This window comes from Podarcis vaucheri, assembly GCF_965113315.1.
Source record: "Podarcis vaucheri genome assembly, chromosome: 12".
Lineage (NCBI taxonomy): Eukaryota > Metazoa > Chordata > Lepidosauria > Squamata > Lacertidae > Podarcis > Podarcis vaucheri.
The window spans coordinates 60,695,591-60,723,549 of NC_138750.1; the positions used below are offsets into that span (position 1 = coordinate 60,695,591).

Sequence of the window (27,959 nt, forward strand, 5' to 3'; positions counted from 1 at the left end):
GTTGCACTTGCAAGGGCAGTTTTTCCTCCCCGTTGCAGCCCACCCACCCAAAATAATTGGCACGGCACCTATAACCTCTCAAGCCGGGCCAGGTGCCCAAGGGAGGGGGAGGAAAATGGCACATTTGCGGTGCCCTCCTGCCCCCCTTTGTGAGCATGTGGTGGGGAGGCAAGGCCCCCTTTTGCCCCCTATTCCTGAAAATATTCACCCTTAATCCTTTTCCCCTGAAAGAAAGGAAACACACACCTTCTCTCAGCCCCATTTTCCTCTTCCGGCCCCTCCACACATGGGAGTCAGAGAATGCTGGCCCTATATTTTTTTATTCCCCCCCCCAAAAAAAAATAAGGAGGAGGAAAGGGGAAAGTGTCCCTTTTCAGGTGCCTTGTGGCCACAAATGGCTGGCAGCAAAACAGCGGCCCGCCATGACCCTCGCCGAGGAGGGCATTCGCCTCCCCGGCGCCTTCCTTTCCCCCTCCGAGGTGAGGTGAGGGTTCAAGGCCAGCCTCTCACCATTTGACGAGGCGGCGTGCCCTCGTCCCACACCCACCCACCCGCCGCCCGGTTCCAGAAGCGGCCTTCCAGCGCCCAAGCCCGCCCGCTCCTCCCTCCGCCGCTCGCCGCCGACGGCTCCCCTCGGGCCGGCCAGGGCTCTCACGAGAGGCCGGGGATGCGAGGCCTGGCCCCGCCTGAAGCCTCTCCGTTTAGGCCCGTGGCGAGAAGCTGCTGCTCTTCCCTCCCCCCACCGTTATCTTGCAGGAAGGGGGCTATTATTTTTTTTTGTGGGGGGGGGGCCTTTCGCCTGACAGACCCCTTTGTATGGAGGGGAAGGAGAGTCCACCATGTCTGTAGCCCCCAGGGGAAAATAAATACCCCCCATTGCACCCCAGGAGTGGGGGGGGGGTCTTGTGGGGCACCCCATATTTGGGGGCCAAGGCCTTGCTGAACTTTCCCATGGGGTGGGGGACATCCCCTTAACATTACAAAACCCTAGAAATGTAGAGCCTAATCCTTGCAATGCAAAGGTTTATTATTGGGGGGGGGATATGTCCATTCCCCCTTTATAGGCTATAAAGATGGGGAGGGAGGTGTAAATGGAGGATACCCCCCCCCAGAAATTGCCCCACCTCCGCGCGATCCTGGAAGTGGGGCAACCCGAGTCGGGGTCCCTTCCACACGAGCGCCCGCACCCGTGTCTGAGAGCCAGGCAGCGTGGTACTTACTCCAGGGTGGGATGTTCCGGGTCGTAGAAATCCCCCATCTTCGGCCTCTTCTTCATCCGATGCAGCAGCCCCGGCGTGGAGGATCAGGGCAGGCGCAGCCTCCGCCCCACATAAGGGATCGCTATGGGGCTGGGCGGCGGGGGGAAACGACCACGACCCCCGCCACCAACGCCCAAGGTTGCAAACCCCCCCAAACAGGCGTGCAGGAAACCCCCAAGCCTCTTCCTGACCTGCCCCCCAAAAAGGAGGCCGCTCGGTGGGTCTGGCTCCCGGCGCCTCCTTCACATCCTCTTCGGGGAAGCCAAGATAGATATCCAAATTTAAGTTCTCCGGCGGCGGAAAGATGTGCTGCTGCTTTTTACCCTTTTCTGGCCTCCTTGCCCCCCACCCCAAAGCAAAACAGGACGCCCCCCCCCACCAAACCCCTCCAAGAAAAGCGCTGCAAATCCTCGCTGGCTGCAGATCAGGCCATGGGTCTCTCTGCAAACTGTGCTCCCCGCGTCCCAGGCGCGCAGCAGGGGCGCAAAATAATAATAATGCAATTTGTAAAATCCTCGAGCGGAGAAAAGGGGAAACGGCGCTCGCTTCTTTGCAAAAGGCTCCTCTCTTTTTTGCTGCTGCTGCTGCTGCTTGCAACCGAAATATTTTATCCACGAGGGCAAGGTGGGCAGAGGAGAAAGTTAGGCCCCAGACGAGCCTTCGAAGAAATGGGCAGGATCGGGAGACGGGAGCCAAACCTCCCCTCCCCAAAACGCCCTTCTCCTTTCCTTGACCTCCCTCCTCCGGCCCTTTCCCACGAGCTCCTTCCCTGGGCAAGATCCAGGCGCCTTCTTCTTCTTCTTTCCCCCAACGGGCGATCCTCCAGCGGCGGCTTGTATTTTGATTTTTGCAGGGCTTTTTCTTGGCACCAACCTCGCCCTCCTCGCTGCTGCTGCCTCCTTTCCTTCCCTCTCCGAGTTTCCTCTGCCCCTTCTTCCCTGGCTTTATTTCTTTTTTTGTCCTCGTTTAACGGCGGCGATCGCGCTCCTAGGAGGAGCAGCCGCCGCCACCTCCCTCCTCCTCTTCCTCCTCCTCCTCCTCCTCTTCTTCCTCCTCCTCCCGGAGTCCTGAAACGTCCAAACGGAAACTGTAGCTCGTCGACTTCCTACTTGCTGCAAAAGCGCAAAGGCGCAGCTCCGCGCAACCGGCGCCCCTTTCTCCTGCAGGCTTCCTTTAAGCGCTGCGCGGCTGCGGGTCGCGGGTCCTCCCTTCCGACGCCATCCCGACACGCTTCTCCTTCCCCTCTGGCTTGCAAGAGCCGGTTTGCAAGCTCCGAAGGAAGCGCGCTTTTGCTGCAAAGCGCCGCCGCGCTCCTTGGAGAGGAGGAGGAGGAGGACGCGTTTCCCAGGACGCAGGCGGAGAGCGTCGGGCTCTTCATCCGGCGGTATTTCGGATTATTGATGTGTTTTGCTTTAAATACCACTGCTACTAAGACTTTGTCTGCAGTTCTCTCACCTGTGGTTTTCTGTCGACTGATTTGCATTGCACCAACGCATTTCTCCCCTGTATTTATTGGCGCTGGTGATTTATTTTTTGCTTCATAGGAATAATTGTTATCTCTCTCACTGTGCATCAGGTGTTTTTTGTACCACTATGGGCACAATTTTTCATCGTTTGCAGCCTGATCCTATCACGTGCTTACAAGTATTTCTTTCTTCTTGTTATTATTGTATTTTCAAGCTGCTATTAAACCACCCTGGAATGGGTAAGAAATCTGATAGATGAATAATATTTGTTTGTTTGTTTCTTCAGAACAGTGCTAGAAATTCCCCGGGCATTTTACGATAGGTGCATCTCCATCTCGCTGGCCTCTCCAGCTTTCTTAAGCAGGTAAGCAGATTATTTATTGCATTTATACCCACCTTTTTCTCCAAGGAGTCCATAGTTCACCCCCCTCCTCAGCTAATCTCAACATTACAGCAAACCTGTAAGGAAAGATTAAAGGTAAAGGGACCCCTGACCGTTAGGTCCAGTCGCGGATGACTCTGGGGTTGCGGCGCTCATCTCGCTTTACTTACAGCTTCCGGGTCATGTGGCCAGCATGACTAAGCCACTTCTGGCGAATCAGAAAAGCGCATGGAAACACCGTTTACCTTCCTGCCGGAGTGGTACCTATTTATCTGCTTGCACTTTGACGTGTTTTCGAACTGCTCGGCTCTGTGCGCGGAGCGGTTTGCGCTTCTGCGCATGCGCAAAGCGCGATTTAGTGCTTCTGTGCATTCGCAAACAGCAAACCTGGAAGTGACCCATTCTGGTACTTCCAGGTTTGCCGTGGACATTTGCCAAAATGGACAGTCAAGGGGGCGGATGTTCGCGGAGGTATTAGTGTTTTTGGAATGGAGTCCCTAAAATGGTTGTATGCCACCTTTCGGCCAATCCTGCAACCAAGCAGGTGGCAAACACCTTGCTCTGCTTTCCTCTGGGCTTCATCAGTGAGGCCGAGACGGGGTCTTGTCGTCTGTGCAGCCCAGGACCTCCAGACACACTGCCCGGGCTTGTGCCCCGGGGAGCTTACTTCAGTACTGCCAACACGGTGGTTTGACTTCACCCCCTCAGGCACACTCCATTGTCACTCGAGACAGACCCATGCCAACAACAAAAGATAGCCATTCAACATCACCTGCTTTTATCGTGTCCACAGAATCAGTTAACATCTTCCCCTGTTGTGAGGTCCTATGTCTAACACTGGTATGTTCTTTGTCATTGCTCTTCCAGGAACCATGTCTGCCGTGTGGCTACAGATTGGACAGTGTGGCAACCAGATTGGGCAGGAATGGTGGCAAATCGTTACCGGCACAAGTAACCGAGAAGCTGACCTGTACGTCTGTTAGAAAAGCTTGATGGATCAGACTACAGGCTTATAGTTGGGCCTTCAGTCTCTCATGACTTTTCATATTAATTTTTACATAAAACTTCCACAAATCATATAACATATTTTCTTATACAGTATTTTGGACTGCCATCAATCACATCTGAAGATTTTTCAGTCTTTATCACTTAATCTGCATTCTATTAATTTCACTATTACTAGGGCTTGCCAATCAGAAGGTTGGCGGTTCGAATCCCCGCGACAGGGTGAGCGCACGTTGCTCGGTCCCTGCCCCTGCCAACCTAGCAGTTCAAAAGCACGCAGTGCAAGAAGATAAATAGGTACCGCTCTGGCGAGAAGGTAAATGGTGTTTCTGTGCGCTGCTCTAGTTCACCAGAAGCGGCTTAGTCATGCTGGCCACATGACCCGGAAGCTGTACACCGGCTCCCTCAGCCAGTAAAGCGAGATGAGCGCCGCAACCCCAGAGTCATCCGTGACTGGACCTAACGGTCAGGGCTCCCTTTACCTTTACCTTTACTTTCCTCTGCAATATTTTGTACAGTCCTCCTTACAAAACATCTTGCAATCCTACTAGCGTAATCTGTTGATTACAATTGCTTTTCAAATAATTCACATATTTACTCCAGTCCTCTGAGAATCTCTGTTCCCGCAGGTTTCGAATCCTTCCTGTCATCTAATTTTGCATAGTCCATTAACTTCGCCTGCCATTCTTCTTTCATCGGTAGTTCTTCTTGTTTCCATTTCTGTGCCAATAGTACTCTTGCTGCCATTGCTGCAGATAAAAACAGTTTACTATCCTGTCTATTAATATCCTCCTCTCACGACTTTTCTTGCCGGGTCGTTGTAAGGTTTTCAGTTAGTTGATACACGTGAAGAACTTTGAACGCTTGGGAGTGGTTTATAATCGTTACGTTTCTGTAGTAATCATAGTTGTATCCTCTGAGCCCAGGGAAAAACATGACCTCCTTTTTACCCGGGTGGACAGGAAAAAAATACGTCAATCAATTCCTCTGCCTTTTTAAAAGGCTTCAAATCAGAGACAGACCTTCGTCCTCACCCCTCAAGTATGTCTCAGTAGCTGAGCCAGGAGGAAGAAATACAGAGCTCTGGGTTTAATTTTGAATATAATGATTGGGGGAGGGATGCAATTCTTAATTTCCTTGGCTGGAACTCCTTCTAGAGCTGTTCTGAAAAGCAATGGGCTTCTCAAAACCAGAAATGGTGAAAGCCATCTAACCCAAGGACTAGGATCCGGTGGCGATCTGCCGCTTGACTCCAGATCCCATCATTCCCAGCCAGCAGGGCCAGCGGTGAGAGATGATGGGAGTTGTGATCCCAGCAACATCTGGAGGATCACAGGCTCCCCATTCCTTAAGCAACTCGCATTTTTGGGGCGTGTTGTCAGTGACAAAAAGCCATCACTTACTACACTGCATTGATTTTAAACAGACTTTGCACTGATCGTTTGCATAGCAGTTCTGGAATCACTCCATGATTCATAAAGGGTAAAGGGGGCCCCTGACCATTAGGTCCAGTCGTGGCCGACTCTGGGGTTGCGGCGCTCATCTCGCTTTATTGGCCAAGGGAGCCGGTGTACAGCTTCTGGGTCATGTGGCCAGCATGACTAAGCCGCTTCTGGCGAACCAGAGCAGCACACAGAAACGCTGTTTACCTTCCCGCCAGAGCGGTACCTATTTCTCTACTTGCACTGGTGTGCTTTCGAACTGCTAGGTGGGCAGGAGCAGGGACCGTGCAACGGGAGCTCACCCCGTCGCGGGGATTCAAACCGCCGACCTTCTGATCGGCAAGTCCTAGGCTCTGTGGTTTAACCCACAGCGCCACCCGCGTCCCTTCGTGATTCATAGAATCATACAATTGTAGAGGTGGAAGGGCCCCCGGCAATTGTCTAGTCCATTCCCCTGCGATGCAGGAATTTCAACTAAAACTAGGTGGACCGAGAGTGTCTTGGGTCTCCCCTGATGTGAGCTGCTGCTGTGTCTCTTCCAGTTACCCGTTCTGCTCCCAGGATGGCCATCTGAGCGCCGTCTGTGTGGACAGTGAGCCCAAAGTGGTGAGGAAGCTGCAGAAACAAATCAAAAGAGGGTAAGTGGCAGGGGGCTCCATCTCCGCTGCCCTGCTTTCCCTGGAAGGCAACATAAGAAATCTCCAGGCCACTGTTAATAGATTTATTCGGGTAGTGGGTACAGTGGTACCTCAGGTTAAGTACTTAATTCGTTCCAGAGGTCCATTCTTAACCTGAAACTGTTCATAACCTGAAGACCACTTTAGCTAATGGGGCCTCCTGCTGCCACTGCACCGGAGCACGATTTCTGTTCTCATCCTGAAGCAAAGTTCTTAACCTGAAGCACTATTTCTGGGTTAGCGGAGTCTGTAACCTGAAGCGTTTGTATCCTGAGGTACCACTGTATTCCATGGAGATGGGAAAGGATCCAAGAGGGGACGAGCCTTTTATGAGATTGCATAGCCGAGAGAGGCTTGGAAGCTTTCAGCGTCTTCTGAAATCTCGGAAACTGGGGTGGGTCAGCGGGATTTCCAGTGGTGAAAGGTTGCCAGAAGGGTAAAGGGACCCCTGACCATTAGGTCCACTCGTGGACAACTCTGGGGTTGCGGCACTCATCTCGCTTTATTGGCCGAGGGAGCCGGCGTACAGCTTCCGGGTCATGTGACCAGCATGACTAAGCCGCTTCTGGCGAACCAGAACAGCGCACGGAAACGCCGTTTACCTTCCTGCCGGAGCGGTACCTATTTATCTTCTTGCACTTTGACGTGCTTTTGAACTGCCAGGTTGGCAGGAGCAGGGACCGAGCAACGGGAGCTCACCCCGTCGCAGGGATTCGAACCGCCGACCTTCTGATCGGCAAGTCCTAGGCTCTGTGGTTTAACCCACAGCGCCACCCGCATCCCATTTAGCCAGAAGGCTAAATTGTGCAAAATAAGCTTTATATGCACATTCGCTTGGTTCAGATTGCAGAAATCCACTTTCTTGGTGAAAACTGTGTATACAGGTGATGACCAGTTTAGGTGCATCCAGTTGACATATGATCCCTTTTGGAAGTGGAAGAAGGTAGAAACGGGGGTGGGGGGTGACGCAGTGCGCTTATATGCACTGCAGCGATGCGCACAGGGGCCAGGAACAGAACCCCCACGCGAAACATATTTTTATTCTATTGCTTTAGTGCACAGAGACCTAAATAAAGTCTCTCTGCCAGTTTCATCATTATCATCATCATTATTCCTTTTTCCTCCCCCCACCCCAAAACCAGGCTATTCAGAGAGTCCAATCTCATCATGGGGAAGCAGGGACGAGGCAGCAACTGGGCTTATGGTAAGAGCCCCCGAGTTCTCCGTTGTAGCAATGCCCCATCGTCACGTCGCTCAATGTTGGAGTTAACTTTTATTAGCAAGAACATCTGCATAGGCTTGGCTGAGTGTCAGGCCTCATGAGCACAGCAGATCATCCCAAGTAGGTCTTGACATAGCTGTCAACGTTTCCCTTTTTTAAAAAAGGGAAATTCCCTTATTCCGAATAGGATTCCTTGGAAGAAAAGGGGAAAGTTGACATCTATGTGTCTTGACCCACGGATCACTTGCCAAGACAAGGTCCCCACCTCTCCACAGTCTTAAGCTCCCTCCTTTTCAGGGTTTTCCCCAAGCAGTCCGAAGTCAGCGCCCGCGTGCAACCAACCTCTGCTCTGCTCTTTTCAGACCTCTTCTGGTTCTGGGAGATAAGCAGGGAGAGGAGCTTGTCACAGCAGGAAGGGGAGGTACTCTGGCTTCTTCAACAGCCTGACTCCTCTCTGCCTCTTGGCTTCCTTCCTCTCCGGCTTCTGCCTCCGATTCTGGGCTTTTCTCTGCCACAGGTTCTCCCTGCTCACTAGGCTGTGTTGCTTCCAAACCTCTTCCCAGTCTTCTCCCACTGAAAGCTCATCGTCATCCCATCTCCACTCCCCGGACTCTGAGCTCTCTTCCCTTGGGGGCTCCACAGCTCGATCACTGCCACCATTTCCTCTGCATCCAACAACCTCTGGAAAGCTCATACGAATGGAAAGACAGTGGAAGAGAGCCAATATACCGTATTTTTGACTCACTTTCCCCCTCCTAAAAAGTAAGGGGGAATGTGTGCGCGTCTTATGGAGCGAATGCAGGCTGCGCAGCTATCCCAGAAGCCAGAACAGCAAGAGGGATTTCTGCTTTCACTGCGCAGCAATCCCTCTTGTTGTTCTGGCTTCTGGGATTCAGAATATTTTTTTTCTTGTTTTCCTCCTCCAAAAACTAGGTGCGTCTTGTGGTCTGGTGCGTCTTATAGAGCGAAAAATACGGTATATGGAGGGAAATGGCAGATACAGTGGTACCTCGGAAGTCGGACGGAATCCGTTCCGGAAGTGCATTCGACTTCTGTTACGTGGAGAAACCAAAGCGTGGCTCCTGCAGCCAATCGGAAGCCGTGGAAGCCTGGTCAGATAATAATAATAATAATAATAATAATAATAATAATAATAATAATAATAATAGTAATAAATTTTATTTATATCCCGCCCTCCGAAGCCGGGCTCAGAGTGGCTAAAAACAGTAAAGTAATACAGCATTCTAAAATCAGTTCATTCTAAAATCAGTTCAAAATCAAATTAATGGCAACCATTGGACTAGAGTTCTGTGAGGATTACCGAAGGAGGGGGTCAGGCTGTGCCTTGGCCAAAGGCCTGGTGGAACAGCTCTGTCTTGCAGGCCCTGCGGAAAGATGTCAGGTTCCACTAGATTGGGGCCACGGCCGAAAAAGCCCTGGCTCTGGTTGAGGCCAGCCTAACCTCTCTGTGGTCCAGGATCTCCAATATGTTTTTGTTTGAAGACCGTAAGGTCCTCTGTGGGACATACCAGGAGAGGCAGTCCTGTAGGTACAAGGGTCCCAGGCCGTATAGGGCTTTAAAGGTCAAAACCAGCACCTTGAACCTGATCCTGTACTCCACCAGGAGCCAGTGCAGCTGGTATAGCACTGGGTGAATGTGATCCCACGGCGAGGACCCCGTAAGGAGTGTTCGGCTTCCAAAAGAACATTCCAAAGCTGAATGTTTTCGATGGTTCGGGAGCTGGAACGTTCCACTCCCAAGGCGTTCGGGAGCCAAGGTACGACTGTATCTGAAAATGTGGGCAGCAGCATTAAGATAAATTCAACAGTGTAAAGTAGTTTTGATGGATGTTACAATGCAGGGATCTCCAACAGGTCGAACACGATCTACTGGTCGATCATGGCTGATTGTGGGACCCTGATCACCCCCCCCCCCAAAAAAAAGTTCAACTACTACTTATTTCTAAAAAAAACTCAACTTTGGATTTCTAAAAAAAGCTCAACAGTGTTGGTCAATCCAGTGGGTAGATCACTGCCAGTTTCTTTTATAGTGGGAGTAGATCGCAGTGTCTTGGAAGTTGGACGTGCCTGTTATAATGGAATACTGATTGGTTTAGTTTACCGTATTTTTCGCTCTGTAAGACGCACCTAGTTTTTGGAGGAAAACAAGAAAAAAAAAATTCTGAATCCTAGAAGCCAGAGGGATCACTGCTTTGGCTGCACAGCGATCCCTCTTGCTGTTCTGGCTTCTGGGACAGCTGCGCAGCCTGCATTCGCCCCATAAGACACACACACATTTCCCCTTACTTTTTAGGAGGGGAAAAGTGCGTCTTATAGAGCGAAAAATACGGTATATAAAATATGTAGGGATTTATGCTGTGCAAAATGAACCATGGAAAGAAGAATGGAAGTCCGTTCTGGAGGTCCGTTCGCAACATGAAAAGAGTGCAACCCGCAGCGGCACATCTGCGCGTGCACAGGTTGCGATTTGGCGCGCATGCGCATGATGTCATTTTGCGCTTGCGCGAGGGGCAAAACCCGGAAGTAACCCTTTCCAGTACTTCCGTGTCGCCGCGGGACGTAACCTGAAAGAACATTACATGAAGCAAACGTAACGTGGTATGACGGTATTCTAAAATGTGAAACAAAAATTTAATAAAAATTATAATAATAAAAAGCAGGGATCCTCCCTGCCCTGTTGCTCGTCTCCAGCAGCTGTTCTCACTTGGTGTCTGTACCTCACCTGGAGTACTGTGTCCAGTTCTGGGCACCACAGTTCAAGAAGGACACTGACAAACTGGAACGTGTCCAGAGGAGGGCAACCAAAATGGTCAAAGGCCTGGAAACGATGCCTTATGAGGAACGGCTAAGGGAGCTGGGCATGTTTAGCCTGGAGAAGAGGAGGTTAAGGGGTGATATGATAGCCATGTTCAATATATAAAAGGATGTCACATAGAGGAGGGAGAAAGGTTGTTTTCTGCTGCTCCAGAGAAGCGGACACGGAGCAATGGATCCAAACTACAAGAAAGAAGATTCCACCTAAACATTAGGAAGAACTTCCTGACAGTAAGAGCTGTTCGTCAGTGGAATTTGCTGCCAAGGAGTGTGGTGGAGTCTCCTCCTTTGGAGGTCTTTAAGCAGAGGCTTGACAACCATATGTCAGGAGTGCTCTGATGGTGTTTCTTGCTTGGCAGGGGGTTAGACTCGATGGCCCTTGTGGTCTTTTCCAACTCTGTGATTCTATGATTCTACCTTTTGCGGTTCACAGGTTATCACGGCGTCCGTTCGGAGGGCGAGCAGAGCTTGTGCAGTCGGACAATGGAGAGTCTGCGGAAAGAGGCCGAGAAAAGGGATTTCTACGGTGGGACTGTGCTGTTCCACAGCCTCAGCGGGGGCACAGGAGCTGGTGAGGACGTTGTTTGAATGAAAGTTATTTTCCCCTCCCCTGACTACGGCCACAGCCACACAATGCATTTTGCCCAAAGAATCCCGGAATCCGTGGTTTGCACCTCACGGCGCTAAACTTCCCAGCACCTGCAGTGAGCTACAGTTTCCAGTATTCTCTGCGGGAAGCCATGTGCTTTTAAAGGCACGGTGTGGGCTGCCTTTGAAGATGGTTCATAATAATAATCAACAACAACAAGGTCCATAAATAGCAACACCCTAGAGGTCCCGGGCCCTAAGGAAGTTAGATTAGCCTCAACCAGAGCTAGGGCCTTCTCAACACTGGCCCCGGCCTGGTGGAACGCTCTGCCTCATGAGACCAGGGCCCTGCAGGATCTGATTTCTTTCCGCAGGACCTGTAAGACAGAGTTATTCTGCCTGGCCTTTGGCTTGGAATCAATTTGATTCCCTCCCCCTCTCCTTTTTTCCTTTCTCCTCCTGTGATGGAACTCCTATTTGGAGACTTCCCTGGCTTTTTTCTGGCCCATGTAGGACCAGCCTGGATAGTTAGCCTTGGTGAAGACTTGACGTTTTGATCCCCCAAAAAGTTTTGTGAGTTTCTGCTGAAATGAGGCTGCATTTTAATGTTGTATTTTAATCTTGCTTTTAAGTTGCATTTCAATCAATTGTTTTTATACCAGTGCAAGCCGCCCTGAGGGACGCAGGTGGCGCTGTGGGTAAAAGCCTCAGCGCCTAGGGCTTGCCGATCGAAAGGTCGGCGGTTTGAATCCCTGCGGCGGGGTGCGCTCCCGTCGTTCGGTCCCAGCGCCTGCCAACCTAGCAGTTCGAAAGCACCCCCGGGTGCAAGTAGATAAATAGGGACCGCTTACTGGCGGGAAGGTATACGGCGTTTCTGTGTGCTGCACTGGCTCGCCAGATGCAGCTTTGTCACGCTGGCCACATGACCCGGAAGTGTCTTCGGACAGCGCTGGCCCCCGGCCTCTTGAGTGAGATGGGCGCACAACCCTAGAGTCTGGCAAGACTGGCCCGTACGGGCAGGGGTACCTTTACCTTTACCTTTAAGCCGCCCTGAGCCCGGTCTTGGCTGGGGAGGGCAGGGTATAAATAAAATTTAACAACAACAAATTTATTATCTATACCCCACCCATCTGGAGCCGCACTCTAGGCAGCTCCCAACAGAATATTAAAAACACGATAAAACACCAAACATTAAAAACTCCACTAAACAGGGTTGCCTTCAGCCAGCGCAGAATTCGGCAGCCAGGTTGCTCACCAGGACAAGGCAGTTTGCACATCTTGCACCGATCCTGGTCCAACTGCCCTGGCTGCCAGTTAGCTTCTGGCCCCAATCCAAAGTGCTGGTTTTGACCTGTAAAGCCTTAAACAGCTCAGGACGGCAATACCTCAAGGACCGCTTCTTCCCATGTGAACCACCCTGGACCCTGAGATCACCTTCTGAGGCCCTCCTTCGTGTGCCACCTCCTTGAGAGGTGCGGAGTGTGGCAACGCGAGGACGGGGCCTTTTCTGCAGTGGCTCCCCCGTTTGTGGGATATTCTCCCCAGGGACGTTCGCCTGGCACCTTCATTATGCATATTTAGGCACCAGGCAAAAACTGTCCTCTTCAACAAGGCCTTTGGCCAATTAACATTCTAATAATAATAATTACATAACAATGTACGGAGGGACATTGCTGGAACATCTCTTAGGTGGGGGCAAATGCCGAAAATGTTTTAAATGGTTTTAATTGTGGTTCCTCTGTTTTGTTTTTGTCAGGCTGTGGTCTTGGGGTTGCGGTTATTTTAATTTGGGTATAAGTATAAACTCTTTATCATTGTTATTGGTTTCTATCAATTGGTTGGTTTGTTGCTCTTATAGGATATTCTGGGTTTTTTTTAATGCTTGCTGTTTTGGTGTGTTTTTATATATGCTGTAAGCCGCCTAGAGTGGCTGCGGAAGCCCAGCCAGATGGGCGAGATATACATATTATTATTATTATTATTATTATTATTAAAAATATTTTTATTAGCAATTTCAACATAACAACTTATCCAAACATATATTCATTATTCCCCCCCTTCCCACCCCTCAAACCCTCCCTCCCCTCCTCAGAGACTTCCCTCAGCTCCTCTCTCTGATTTCTCAACACATATTATTCTCTGCATGTTGTAAAATTATGCAGATCCTTACATTATCTATCTGTGGGACATGGGTAGCGCTGGGGGTTAAACCACAGAGCCTAGGACTTGCAAATCGGAAGGTCGGCGGTTCGAATCCCCGTGATGGGGTGAGCTCCCGTTGCTCGGTCCCTGCTCCTGCCAACCTAGCAGTTCGAAAGCACGTCAAAGTGAAAGTAGATAAATAGGTACCGCTCCAGCAGGAAGGTAAATGGCATTTCCGTGTGCTGCTCTGGTTTGCCAGAAGCGGCTTAGTCCTGCTGGCCACATGACCCAGAAGTTGGACGCCGGCTCCCTCAGCCAATAAGGCGAGATGAGTGCCGCAACCCCAGAGTCGGTCACGACTGGACCTAATGGTCAGGGGTCCCTTTACCGTTTACCTTTTATAAACCCCTTATTGTTGTTATTGGTTTCTATCAATTTATTGGTTTGTTTGTTTGTTTGTTGCTCATATAGGATATTCTGTTTTTTTTAATGCTTGGTGTTTTGGTGAGTTTTTATATATGCTGTAAGCCGCCTAGAATGGCTGGGGAAGCCCAGCCAGATGGGCGAGATATACATATTATTATTATTATTATTATTATTATTATTATTATTATTGTTATTGTTATTGTTATTGTTATTATTAAAATATTTTTATTAGCAATTTCAACATAACAACTTATCCAAACATATCATATTCATTATTTCCCCCACCCCCACCCCCTCCAATCCTCCTTCCCCTCCCCCAGAGACTTCCCTCAGCTCCTCTCTCTGATTTCTCAACACATAGTATTCTCTGCACGTTGTAAAATTATGCAAATCTTTACATTATCTATCTGCCATGTTATCAATCAATAAATTTGTGTATGTTTATTCAAATCCTGCCAGGGAGTCCAATTCAATTTGTTGTCTTTTTAAGTAATTTGTAAAAAGTTCCCATTCTTCTTTAAAGTCACAGTTGTCCTTATCTCGCAATTTGTATGTCAATTTAGCCAGTTCTGCATAATACATCAGTTTCTCTTGCCACTCTTCTGTTGGGATTTATTCATTCTTATTATTATTATTATTATTATCAGTGATAATAATAGCAACTCCTTCTTTCCCTGGTGTTAAGCAATGCTAAACCGTTTGCGTTGGCCTCTTCTCCCCTAGGGCTGAGTTCCCGGTTGTGCGAAGCCATTCGAGAAGAGTACCCCCTTGGCCACATCCTGTCTGTATCGGTGGCACCGCACCAAGCTGGTGAGAGCCCCCTGCAGCACTACAACGCCCTGTTGTGCCTGTCTTGGCTTCAGAGGTGAGTAAAAGAAGGTCTGTCTCTTACAAGGCTTGGCCAGCAAAAGGAAAAAAGCAACGGCACTGGAATATAGCTGACTTAAGATCTACAGTGGTGCCTCGCAAGACGAAAAGAATCCGTTCTGTGATTCTCTTCGTCTAGCGGTTTTTTTTTGTCTTGCGAAGCAAGCCCATTGAAGGATTAGCGCTATTAGCGCTATTAGAGGCTTTTAGAGGCTTTTAGAGGCTTTTAGCGGCTTATCTGCTGATCGGATCAGCTGATAAGCGGCTTAGCGCTATTAGCGGCTTTTAGCTGCTTTTAGCGGCTTATCTGCTCATCGGATCAGCTGATAAGCGGCTTAGCGGCTTAGAAAAAGGGGGGAAGGGGGGGAAAACCAGCAGGAACTTGCAAGACATTGTCGTCTTGCGAAGCAAGCCCATAGGAGATTCGTTTTGCGAAGCACCTCCAAAACGGAAAACTCTAGCGAGTTTTCCGTCTTGCGAGGCATTCGTCTTGCGGGGCACCACTGTACTCAGGGTAGACACGTCAGAATGAATGTGCCAGAGTTAGGCATTTCCACTTTATTTCAACGGTTCTCCTCCAAGCATGGCAAGCATTTATTTATTTTTAACATCTTTACTGAAAGTTCAAAAAGTACCTAACTATATGTGCACCAGGGACGCGGGTGGCGCTGTGGGCTAAAGCCTCAGCGCCTAGGGCTTGCCGATCGAAAGTTCGGCGGTTCGAATCCCCGCGGCGGGGTGCGCTCCCGCTGCTCGGTCCCAGCGCCTGCCCACCTAGCAGTTCGAAAGCACCCCCGGGGGCAAGTAGATAAATAGGTACCGCTTACCAGCGGGAAGGTAAACGGCGTTCCGTGTGCGGCTCTGGCTCGCCAGAGCAGCGTTGTCACGCTGGCCACGTGACCCGGAAGTGTCTGCGGACAGCGCTGGCCCCCGGCCAATAGATGTGAGATGGGCGCACAAACCCCAGAGTCTGTCAAGACTGGCCCGTTCGGGCAGGGGTACCTTTACCTTTACCTTTATATGTGCACCAGGGACGCAGGTGGCGCTGTGGGTAAAACCTCAGTGCCTAGGACTTGCCGATCGTATGGTCGGCGGTTCGAATCCCCGCGGCGGGGTGAGCTCCCGTCTTTCGGTCCCAGCTCCTGCCCACCTAGCAGTTAGAAAGCACCCCTAAGTTCAAGTAGATAAATAGGTACCGCTTTATAGCAGGAAGGTAAACGGCGTTTCCGTGTGCTGCGCTGGTGCTGGCTCGCCAGATGCAGCTTCGTCACGCTGGCCACGTGACCCGGAAGCGTCTACGGACAGCGCTGGCCCCCGGCCTCTTAAGTGAAATGGGCGCACAACCCTAGAGTCGGACACGACTGGCCCGTACGGGCAGGGGTACCTTTACCCTTATATGTGCACCAGACATGGTGAGATGCGACCAATAAGGAGAAACAGAAGCCGTGCAGAAGGGAAAACAAGGGGGGAGGATGGGGGGGGAACCCCAAACTGAATATTTTACAAGGTTGTTATTGTACTTCACCAGATCTTAACCTGTTCCAGTATTTGTAAGAATGGGTTCCAAATATCATTGAATTTGTCCATGGCAAGCCTGCGTTTATATGCAAGTTGTTCATATATAAACAAGCGCAAAAGAACAACAAACCTCTGGTTACGTGAAACATTCAATAAACACACAAGACATAACCCGCTGTACGTTTGAAAAAATAATATATACTATTTGTTGTATTGAATTGTAGATTTTAACATGAGTAGTTCATAAAGTTCAACGAAAAATGTAGAAGATCCAGTGGATCAGTTCATACTCTAAACAGCTTATGCATAAGGTCCATATATGTGAAAGTGTCTATTCCACCTGTCTGTTCATAGAGTCCAACAATCCACACAAAAGGTTGTGGCAGTCTAAGACAAGGATTTCCGGAATATTAGTCTTGTTTCACCATCTTAGGCTTCATCAGTAGTACAAGCTCATATATGATATCACAGGACAGTGGATCTTATAGCATAGGCGGGATATAAAATAATAATCATCATCATCACTGCAGATGGTGAAAGTAGTCACCAAATTAAAAGACGCCTGCTTCTTGGGAGAAAGGCGATGACAAACCTAGACAGCATCTTAAAAAGCAGAGACATCACCTTGCTGACAAAGGTCCGTATAGTAAAAGCTATGGTTTTCCCAGTAGTGATGTATGGAAGTGAGAGCTGGACCATAAAGAAGGCTGATCGCTGAAGAATGGATGCTTTTGAATTCTGGTGCTGGAGGAGACACTTGAGAGTCTCATGGACTGCAAGAAGATCAAACCTCTCCATTCTGAAGGAAATCAGCCCTGAGTGCTCACTGGAAGGACAGATCGTGAAGCTGAGGCTCCAAGACTTTGGCCACCTTATGAGAAGAGAAGACTCCCTGGAAAAGACCCTGATGTTGGAAAAGATGGAGGGCCCAAGGAGAAGGGGACGACAGAGGACGAGATGGTGGGACAGTGTTCTCGAAGCTACCAGCATGAATTTGACTAAACTGCGGGAGGCAGTGGAAGACAGGAGTGCCTGGCGTGCTCTGGTCCAGGGGGTCATGAAGAGTCGGACACGACTAAATAATAATAATAATAATAATAATAATAATAATAATAATAATAATAAATTAGTCTATCAGAAATGCCCCTGACCCTGCTTTGCCCTCCTCCCAGGTATGCAGATGGGGTCCTTCTGTTTCACAACGACGAGGTTCTGAAGCAGGCAGCCGCCCCCCTGGCAAGGAAGGACACTCCTGAAGCCTCGTGCCAAGTCTCCTTCCCTTCTATGAATGCCTACCTCGCTTCCTGCCTTGCTGGGCTTCTCTGCCCACTAAAGATTTTCACATCACAAAGGTGAGTCCGAGGCAGGCGCTTGGAGCAGGGGTCGGCTTTTGCTGCTTCCTGTCCAGCCGACCCTTGATTGAAGAGGCGTTCCATTGCATTCTCTTAAGAAAGGCCAAATGCTTTCTGCAGACGTGTGCGCCTGAGATAGCCTTCCCCAGCCTAGCACCCAACAGGCATTCCGGGCTACAACTTCCATCCTAAACGCCCTCGGCCCTTTATACCTGAAGGAGCATCTCCACCCCCATCGTTCAGCCCGGACACTGAGGTCCAGCGCCGAGGGCCTTCTGGCGGTTCCCTCCCTGCAAGAAGCCAAGTTACAGGGAACCAGGCAGAGGGCCTTCTCGGTGTTGGCGCCCGCCCTGTGGAACACCCTCCGATCAGATGTCAAGGAAATAAACAACTACCTGACATTTAGAAGACATCTGAAGGCACCTCTGTATAGGGAAGTTTTTAATGTTTAGTGTTTTTAATACAGTGGTACCTTGGGTTAAGAACTTAATTTGTTCTATAGGTCCATTCTTAACCTGAGGTACTATTTCTAGGTTAGCGGAGTCTGTAACCTGAAGCGTATGTAACCCGAGGTACCACTGTACTATTTCTGGGTTAGCAGAGTCTGGTTACCAGAGTCTGTAACCTGAAACGTCTGTAACCCGAGGTACCACAGGTTACAGACGCTTCAGGTTACGGACTCCGCTAACCCAGAAATAGTACCTCAGGTTAAGAACTTTGCTTCAGGATGAGAACAGAAATCGCGCGGCGGCGGCAGTGGGAGGCCCCATTAGCTAAAGTGGTGCTTCAGGTTAAGAACAATTTCAGGTTAAGAATGGACCTCCGGAACGAATTAAGTACACTGTATTCTGTTGGGAAACCCAGCCAGATGGGCAGGGTATAAAATTATTATCCTTATTATCCAGCCCCAAAATGGTTTGGGAGGCCCTGGGGCAGGTGTTGCCTGTTACGTCTGCTCTTCTCAGTTCCCTGTCCCTTTTTTTGCAGTGGGGTTAGCATGGGGATGGAGCCCTGGGAGCTGCTGAGAACCGTCTGCCCCATGCCCGCCTTCAAGTTCCTCCACACAGCTCAAGCCAGCACAAGGTAGGAGCAGGGGCCTCACTGGGAGGCTTCAACTCGTTTCTGAGCACAAGTCAAAGTGTTGGTGCTGACCTTGAAAGCCCTAAACGGCCTCAGTCCTGTATACCTGAAGGAGCGTCTCCACCCCCATTGTTCTACCTGCAAACTGAGATCCAGTTCCGAGGGCCTTCTGGCGGTTCCCTCACCGCGAGAAGCCAAGTTACAGGGAAGCAGGCAGAGGGCCTTCTTGGTGGTGGCACCCGCCCTGTGGAATGCCCTCTCACCAGATGTCAAAGAGAAAAATAACTACCAGACTTTTAGAAGACATCTGAAGGCAGCCCTGTTTAGGGAAGCTTTTAATGCTTAATAGGTTATTGTATTTTAGTGTTTTATTGGAAGCCGCCCAGAGTGGCTGGGGAAACCCATCCAGATGGGCGGGGCATTAATTAATTAATTATTATTATTATTATTATTATTATTATTATTATTATTATTATTACTGCTGTGTTGCTTGTTTTGCAGGGGGTGATACTAGATGACCTGGCATTGTAGGAGTTTGAACTAGTGGAGGAAAAGCCCTGTTGCCCTAGCACAGGCATAGGCAAACTCTGCCCTCCAGATCTTTTTGGGGACTACAATTCCCATCATCCCTGACCATTGGTTCTGTTAGCAAGGGATGATGGGAGTTGTAGTCCCAAAACAGCTGGAGGGTCAAGTCCGGGGATGCCTGCGGGAGCTAGAATGCCGAATCCAGGCCAAAGTCTTATTTTCATTAAAACAGCTCTATTTCAAACAAAGGTGTAGAGTGAAGTCTATATTTTCATACATAAAGTAGGCAACAACTGCCACTCAGATGTTATCAGCCCAGAGACGGAAGGAAGAGACAACCCCGACCAGAGAAGAATGGCACACCAAGACGATGGACTATGCCGAAATGGCAAAATTAACTGGGAAGCTCAGGAACCCAAAGCTTTAAAAAAGAATGGGGGGGGGGAATTATAGTTTACTTCGGAGACCACTGTAAGGAGATGACAGCATTAGCAGGACTTTAAACACTCTTGTAATGTAATGAAAAATTACGGACAATTTAGATGGACAAAAAACGAGACAACAAACTGATAAAGGTAAAGGGGACCCCTGACCATTAGGTCCAGTCATGTCTGACTCTGGGGTTGCGGTGCTCATCTCACTTTATTGTCCGAGGGAGCCGGCGTACAGCTTCCGGGTCATGTGGCCAGCATGACTAAGCTGCTTCTGGCGAACCAGAGCAGCGCACGGAAACGCCGTTTACCTTCCCGCCGGAGTGGTACCTATTTATCTACTTGCACTTTGACGTGCTTTCGAACTGCTAGTTTGGCAGGAGCAGGGACCAAGCAACGGGAGCTTACCCCGTCACAGGGATTCAAACCGCCAACTTTCTGATTAGTGAGTCCTAGGCTCTGTGGTTTAACCCACAGCACTACCCGCGTCCCAACAAACAGATAGGCAGTTATAAATGTTATTATTGGGACCCATGGCCGAGGTGGGAGTAGGTCACAAGATTCAGAGTAATCTCTGTGTATGGATTTTTGTATTTGTTTTGTTGCATTTGTTTCTTATTCATTTAAAATCAAATAAAAATTATTTATATATATTTTAATACACAAAAGTAAAATAAAAATTCAATACAGTGGTACCTCGGGTTAAGTACTTAATTCGTTCCAGAGGTCCGTTCTTAACCTGAAACCGTTCTTAACCTGAAGCACCACTTTAGCTAATGGGGCCTCCCGCTGCCGCCGCGCCACCACTGCGCAATTTCTGTTCTCATCTTGAAGCAAAGTTCTTAACCCGAGGCACTATTTCTGGGTTAGCAGAGTCTGTAACCGGAAGCATATGTAACCCAAAGTACCACTGTTGTACCAGAATATATAGTGCTGCCTGACCCAGTTTAACTGGTATATAGACAGTGGGATGGCTCAGTCGTTATGTAGAAGGTCCCAGGATCAGTCCCCAATAGCACCTCCAAAATAGCATCTCCTTCTCCGAAACCCTGGAGGGCCACCTGTCAGCCTCTGTACTAGATGGGTCTTTGGTCTGTCTTGGTATAAGCAGCGCTCATCATGGGCTGGCTAAGATGTAGAAGAATGGTGCAAGGCACCAGCTGGGGAACTCCCAAGGGGAACCCCCAAGGAAAGGCGGCTCAGAGCAGCAGGGCTTGTTGCTGGGACAGAGATCATAGAATCATAGAGTTGGAAGAGACCACAAGGGCCATCGAGTCCAACCCCCTGCCAAGCAGGAAACACCATCAGAGCACTCCTGACATATGGTTGTCAAGCCTCTGCTTAAAGACCTCCAAAGCAGGAGACTCCACCACACTCCTTGGCAGCAAATTCCACTGTCAAACAGCTCTTACTGTCAGGAAGTTCTTCCTAATGTTTAGGTGGAATCTTCTTTCTTGTAGTTTGGATCCATTGCTCCGTGTCCGCTTCTCTGGAGCAGCAGAAAACAACCTTTCTCCCTCCTCTATGTGACATCCTTTTATATATTTGAACATGGCTATCATATCACCCCTTAACCTCCTCTTCTCCAGGCTAAACATGCCCAGCTCCCTTAGCCGTTCCTCATAAGGCATCGTTTCCAGGCCTTTGACCATTTTGGTTGCCCTCCTCTGGACACGTTCCAGTTGGTCAGTGTCCTTCTTGAACTGTGGTGCCCAGAACTGGACACAGTACTCCAGGTGAGGTCTGACCAGAGCAGAATAGTGGCACTATTACTTCCCTTGATCTAGATGCTATACTCCTATTGATGCAGCCCAGAACTGCATTGGCTTTTTTAGCTGCCGCGTCACACTGTTGATGAGTGGTCAGACTGGGAAGAGGAGGTGCCGGAAGCTGAAGAGGCAACTGGGCTTAGTGAGCAGGGAGAGTCTGGGGCAGAGAGCAGTCCGGAGAGGGAGAGGAAGGGAGCCAAGAAGCAGAGATGAGGCTATGCAACAACGGCCGCGAGAGTTCTGGTAGCACAAGGATGGAAGACTGAAGAAACCCCAACTAAAGAATCATGGCAAGAAAAATTGATGGATTATGCAGAACTGGCAAAACTGACATACAAGCTACGGGACAAGGATAACTGTGACTTTAAGGATGAATGGGAACCCTTTACAAAGTATTTGAAGACGCAACAAAGCGAACTGGACTCCTTGGCAGGTTTTGAATAAACATTCACAAACCTTTTATTGATAATAATCAGCTAAATAGTTTGAGGATCTATAAAACTTTGTAACATGCAGAAAACAGCATTATTGGAGAAACCAAGGACTGGAACTGAGGGAAGTCGGGGGTGGGGGGTTTGTGGGGGGGAAGGAGGAAAAATGGAGGGGGACAAGGATGATATGTTTTTGGATAATATGTCTTGTTATAATTTTGAATTATTATTTTTTTAAAAAAAGAAGAAGCAGAGATGAGGCAGGTTGCTTGGGAAGCAGGTTGCTGGGGGTCTCCCCCTCCTGCTGTGATCAGCTGCTATTGCCCCTGGTCTCTCAGAACCAGAAGAGGTATGAAGAGGGGGGAGCAAAGATAGGCAGGGTGATGGAGTCTCAGATTCTGGCAGGGAAAGTGAGAAAGCAAGGGCCTTCAGTCCCCACAGATGATCTGCTGAGGGTCTAACTAGGCCTGGCTTCCTGAGCTGTTTCGTTTCTTTGAAAAAAGAGTTATCGTATTTTTCTTTCTATAACACTCACATTTTTTCTCCTAAAAAGCAAGGGGAAATGTCTGTGCGTGTTATTGAGCGAATGTGTGGTCCCTGGAGCCGACTGGCCCGAGTGCAGAGGCAAAAATCAGGCAAAAATCAGATCCCGCGTCACGGAGGAGGGAAAGCTGTAGAGGAGGCTACTGCTTTCCTGCATTCTGCCTCAGGGTCACCCCAAATTCACCATCAGATCACATAGCACGTCTACGGCTACAGCCCGCATCAAAAAAATCACGCACCCACTGTTGCCTGGGGCCGCAGTGGTGCAAAAACGTGGTTACAAAGCACAGATCCACATGGATTCTCAGGATTTTTGCATTGGGCTACCCCAAACTCACCGTCAAATCACATGCCTGTGGCCACAGCATGAAGCACAAAAATGATACATCCACTGTTTCATTCAGATTTTTTTTTCTTGTTTTCCTCCTCTAAAAACTATGTGCGTGTTATGGTCAGGTGCGTGTTATAGAGCAAAAAACACGGTAAGTTCTCTGACACTGTTTGAGTTATTGCTCCTTACCTTCCTCCATATGGGATTGCCTTTGTGGTGATTGGGTCCTGCGTTTCATTTCCCCAGGGGGACGGTGTTTTGGGACAGGCTGGCGTCTTCCGTGCTGCAGCCGCTGCCTCGCCAGTCTCTGGATGGAAATCCTGTATCCTTTCACTGGAGGGAGTTAAATGAGTAACTTGGGCTTCTCTACCTCTGGGCTTTTGCCCCCGTGCAGGCTGCAGTGTAAAATTCAGAGGAAGAATCTCCTGCCTCGGATAGCAGATCATACTAGGAATTCAGCTGGGATAGAAGGTCAGGGGTCAGCAAACTTTCAGCAGGGGGCCGGTCCACTTTCCCTCAGACCTTGTTGGGGGCCGGACTATATTTTTTGGGGGGGTAATGAACGAATTCCTATGCCCCACAAATAACCCAGAGATGTATTTTAAATAAAAGCACACATTCTGCTCATGTAAAAACACCAGGCAGGCCCCACAAATAACCCAGAGGTGAATTTTAAATAATAGGACACATTCTACTCATGCGAAAATACGCTGATTCCCAGACCGTCCGTGGGCCAGATTTAGAAGGCGATTGGGCCGGATCCAGTTCCCTGCCCATGGAACAAACTCTTCGTAAAATCCAGCCCCAAGCAGAATTTGGAAGGTAGTTTCAAAGAACAAATACCCTTAATGAAAACTGTCCGGCTGGATTTCCCTGTTCCTGCTCTGTTTAGCCTAAGGAATTCCTACTCCCTCGGAAGCATCCATGGATGCAAGTCCCAGGGAAGGGCAGCAGGTGGTGGGTCGGGTGGCGAGGGCTCTTCCATCTCCCTTGTGCTTTGGTCCTTAGCAGGCTTGCCGGCAGCACCAGAGCACAGCCGTGCTGGCCGTGGCTCGCGGCCCCCGGGAAGACGCCTTTCTCGCAAACCCCAGTTTGGTCCTGAGGAAGCTGAGGGAAGGCTACCGCTGCGTTTCGTGGAACCCCTTCGCTGCCACTTACTGGACCGGTGAGTCTCGCAAGCCTCTGGTTCTGCCCAGGACATTTATTATTATTATTATTATTACTACTACTACTACTACTACTACTACTACTATTACAGTCATACCTTGGGTTGAAGTAGCTTCGGCTTGAGTGTTTTCAGGTTGCGCTCCGCGCCAACCCGGAAGTAACAGAGCACGTTACTTCTGGGTTTCGCCACTAACGCATGCGCAGACGCTCACAATGACGTCACACTCGTGCACGGAAGCGGCGAATCGCAGCACGTGCAGACGCGGGTTGCGTTCGCTTCAGGGTATGAACGGGGTTCCAGAACGGCTCCCGTTCGCATCCAGAGGTACCACTGTACTGCTTACTGAATCTATATACAGTGGTACTTTGGTTCTCAAACTTAATCCGTTCCGGAAGTCCGTTCCAAAACCAAAGTGTTCCAAAACCAAGGCACGCTTTCCTGTAGAAAGTAATGCAAAATGGAATAATCCAGACTTTTAAAAACAACCCCTAAAACAGCAATTGAACATGAATTTTACTCTCTAACGAGACCATTAATCCATAAAATGAAAGCAATAAACAATGTACTGCAGTCACACAATCAATCTGTCAGTAGCTGAACTGGGCTCCACACAGTCTCTCTCTCTCTCTCTCTCTCTCTCTCACACACACACACACACACACAGCCACAAAAACACAAAATAAATAGCAAAAACAGACAGAACTCAGTGTAACACTCAAATGGTAAATGTAACACTCAAAATAGTGCACGTTCGGTTTCCGAAAAATGTTCGCAAACCAGAATACTTGCTTCCGGGTTTACAGTGTTTGGGTTCCACGTTTTTTGAGTACCAAGGCGTTTGGGAACCAAGGTACCACTGTAGTGAAATCTCCCAGTAACACAAGTTTTCTCTGAGCAGCTCATAAATAGCAACACTTGAAGTGCAGTGTAGGACAATGAAGGCTATGCGAAAGGAGAAAGTCAGGTATTTAAGAGGGCCAAACCATAAAGCACAAAAAATATTTTTTATTGATTTTACAAAATAAATCTCAGGTTAACACATTGATATTCCAAAATTTAAAAAGATTCTTTTGAATCTTAGGATTTCCCTCCTCCCCCTCCATGGGTCCTTAGTATATCCAAGTCAACTGCATATTATGATTTATCCACATTGAAGTTCTCCACAATATCCATAGTCTCTTTAACATTGCAGGAGTTGTTAAAAGTCTGCCAAAGAACTCAAGTGATTACCGTGTTCCTTTAGATACATTTTGTATTTGTCCCATTCCTTGTTGAAGTTTTGATCCTCCTGATTTCTGACTTTCCCTATCAATCTTGCTATCTCTGCATAGTCTGATAATTTCACCTGCTAGTCCGCTGAGTGAGTACTCAGGGCTGATTTCCTTCAGAGTGGATTGCTTTGATCTTCTTGCAGTCTATGGGACTCTCAAGAGTCTCCTCCAGCACCATAATTCGAAAGCATCCACTCTTCGGCGATCAGACTTCTTTATGGTCCAGCTCTCACTTCCATACATCGCTACTGGGAAAACTATAGCTTTAACTATACAGACCTTTGTTGGCAAGGTGATGTCTCTGCTTTTTAATATTATATCCAAGCACGATTAGTTTTAAAGGCCTGGCTGAATTATGATGCCAGGAGAATTTCCCTGGGGAGGCTGTTCCATGGGGTGGGGGCATCTTTGCATGCAGTTCCCAACACATCCTGATGATGTGCTTTGGACATCTGCTGTAAATCTATATATTTTAGGCTGGCTCCAGTTGTTGTTGTTGTTTAGTCGTTTAGTCGTGTCCGACTCTTCGTGACCCCCTGGACCAGAGCACACCAGGCACTCCTGTCTTCCACTGCCTCCCGCAGTTGGGTCAAACTCATGCTGGTAGCTTCGAGAACACTGTCCCACCATCTCGTCCTCCGTCGTCCCCTTCTCCTTGTGCCCTCCATCTTTCCCAACATCAGGGTCTTTTCCGGGGAGTCTTCTCTTCTCATGAGGTGGCCAAAGTCTTGGAGCCTCAGCTTCAGGATCCGTCCTTCCAGTGAGCGCTCAGGGCTGATTTCCTTCAGAATTAAGCCTTTCCTTAAGGCTGGCTCCAGAGCTTGAGCTAATCCACCACCTCTGTCCTCCCTCCAGATGCTGCCAGCCTCGTGGCTCCCGGCCGGCACAGCTTGACCGTCTGTGCCAACCACAGCAGCTCAGCTGACCTCCTGCAGCGGGTGGAGCGGCGGGCAAGGGCCATGTACGAGAGCAACGCTTTCCTGCACTGGTACTGGAGGCACGGCTGCGAGGAAGGAGATTTTGAGCAGGCCTTTGAGACGGTGCGCTCCGTCCTGGGAGATTACAGCCACCTCGGGGAGTGAGCGCGACGGATGCAGGACCTCTAACAGACCACCTCGTAACACTTGGGAGGAGCGGGGCCCAAGGAAATACGGGGCGACTCTCGTTATGAATGTGCCACCCCCTGCAATCCACACCTGAACACACCCCAGGGTCAGCATGGCTGTGTGACTGTGTAAAACAGGGTTTCCAAACTTTGCTGTTTTTGGACTACAGTTCCCATCATCCCTGACTACTGCTAGCTAAGGATGATGGGAGTTGTAGTCCCAAAACTGTGGGAGACCAAGTTTGGGGAAAGGACCTGACTCTGGCTTTCAAATGTATACCTGGAATCCCTTTTACAGGCGCTCTGGCCCACCCAGGAATGCTTTTGGGAATGATTCTCTTGGGAGGGTCAGAATGAGTCCTCTACCTAAAGTTCTCGGGGCACTTCCTGGACTTCAGCTCCCATGAGCCCCATTCAGCATGGCTTTTGGTCAAGGATGATGGGAGCTGCAGTCTGGCGACATCCGAAGGGCATCAGGAGCCTCATCCCTCTCTTTGAGCGAGGCCTGTCCATAGGGATCTCCAAAACCTGCCTACTGACTTTCTGTGAAAGAATCACGTGTCCATCTGCGATGGGCTCCCAGATAGTGTCCCACCAACCAGCAGTGGTCTGTGAATGTCCATGCTGGAGAGTTTTAATTTTAATAAATTCCAAAGCATTTATCACAGTGCTGGACAGTTGCTATACAACAGGCAGGAGAATCATTAAGTGGTTCGTGAAGACCCTCAGTAGCTTTCAAGTGGCCCGTGGAAGGTTTGGAAACCAGTGCTCTGTGCTTTAAAACATCCAGCAACGTCCCTTAGTTGGAGATGCGTAGTGTACATAGGGCAACCTTTGCCCCACGCCACCCCAGCACTCTCCAGATGTTTGCCACTGCAACTCCCAAAAGGCCAGTACGAAAGGGTGCACTGTGGGTGCCAGGGGGGACCTCTGTGGGTGAGGCCAGGCGCTATTTGGGGGAGCTCTGTTCTAATAGATGGGTACTGTCACGGAGCTGGCAGGGAAGGCTCTGGAGTTGAAGGAGGGGGGGAGAGAGGGGCCGGTAGAAGAGGCAGAAGTAAAAGAGGGTGGAGAGCAAGGGTGATGTTAGCGGGCATCAGCACCTCTCTGCCAGCTCAGGCACTGTGCTGGTCCCAAGGGTTAACCGTGCGGCGAGGTCCGAGTCCAGTCCGAGGTCGACGGTGCCGTATGGAGGCTGTCCATCAAAGCTGAAGCGGGATCCAAGGCAGGGAGTTGGGTGAGGTCAGGAACTCCGGCAGAAGAGCAGGACAGGGTGCAGGCAGGAACAGGCTACCAACAATGTTGCTCCCGCAACCTGGGACTAGGGCTGGCTGGCTTTTATCTGCCCCGAGGCATAGGGCGGCCCCGATCCTCAGGTGACTCGCCTCTCCTGGCCTGGAGGCGAGCACTCCTCCTGCGGGAACTTACTTCCCTCCGCCTCTCTGCCCTGAGCCTCTGCAGCTCAGGAGAGACTGGAGGGTTACCGGACCCAGAGGCAACCCCAGCTTCCTCTGACGGGGCTGAGAGTGGAGCACCTGCAGGCAATGGGTCCTCCATCACCTCAGGAGCCAGAGCAGACTCAGCTGATGCCTGCACCTGAGGAACTAGCACAGGTGAGGACCCTTCAGGCTCAAGCCCCGGCCCCGGATCAGCTGGTTCTGGAGGCGGGGACTCCTGTGCAGGCTGGGATCCCTCAGGTTCAGCCTCCGAGTCCGAATCACAGGCCATCACAGGCACAGAGGGAGAGGGAAGACCTGTTCCGTCAGCTCAGGACAGGAGGGGGTTAAAACGCCGGGAACAACCGTTTGGGATTGCCCAAGCTGCTTTGCTGGAGGAGGAGGAGGAAGTGCCCTCTCCCAGGATCTGCTATGGATGATTCGGACGCTGGAAGTGATGCTCTGTACCTTGTAAATATGTACAATAAAAGGCTGTAAAATACGTCTCTGATTGAGCAGAGGGATTTATTGCAAAGGGCTCAACAAACCCATCACAGGCGCAGAGGTGGCAGTGCCCTCGTGCTGCGGCGAAGGAAACTGCTTTCCCTGCCTGTCAGAGAACTGCCATCGGCTCAGGGGGGAGAGGGGAAAAGCAGAGTGGATTACAGAGAGCCCCCAAAGATTG

The 27,959-nt window shown here is 49.7% G+C and overlaps 2 protein-coding genes across 8 annotated transcripts in view; one reads left to right on the plus strand and one right to left on the minus strand.

Moving 5' to 3' along the window:
* The window catches only part of SETD2 (SET domain containing 2, histone lysine methyltransferase), an 89,540-nt gene extending 88,133 nt beyond the window's left edge, over positions 1 to 1,407 (minus strand). For 2 of the 3 annotated variants that reach the window (XM_082192096.1, XM_082192095.1), the window contains exon 1: positions 1,221 to 1,397. In XM_082192096.1, coding sequence (XP_082048222.1) covers positions 1,221 to 1,276 — 56 coding nt within the window. In that variant the 5' untranslated portion in view covers positions 1,277 to 1,397. Of the gene's footprint in view, positions 1 to 1,220 lie in introns of all 3 variants that reach the window. The other variant, XR_014212213.1, reaches the window with a different exon arrangement.
* LOC309514986 (tubulin delta chain-like) lies at positions 389 to 27,785 on the plus strand. Of its 5 annotated transcripts, none has more exons than XM_082192544.1 (12): positions 389 to 479; positions 3,012 to 3,089; positions 3,975 to 4,077; positions 6,097 to 6,192; positions 7,374 to 7,435; positions 10,722 to 10,859; positions 14,168 to 14,309; positions 17,002 to 17,181; positions 18,169 to 18,264; positions 22,541 to 22,616; positions 23,318 to 23,459; positions 25,589 to 27,785. In XM_082192544.1, the coding sequence occupies exons 3-12, from the start codon at positions 3,980 to 3,982 to the stop codon at positions 25,813 to 25,815; spliced, it is 1,257 nt and encodes a 418-aa protein (XP_082048670.1). In that variant the 5' UTR covers positions 389 to 479; positions 3,012 to 3,089; positions 3,975 to 3,979; the 3' UTR covers positions 25,816 to 27,785. The 5 variants fall into 5 exon arrangements, with proteins under 5 accessions (XP_082048670.1, XP_082048671.1, XP_082048672.1 ...); XM_082192545.1 differs by having other exon boundaries at positions 419 to 484; XM_082192543.1 differs by lacking the exon at positions 389 to 479 and adding an exon at positions 2,349 to 2,643 and having other exon boundaries at positions 3,017 to 3,089.
* The last annotated feature ends 174 nt before the right edge of the window (positions 27,786 to 27,959 follow it).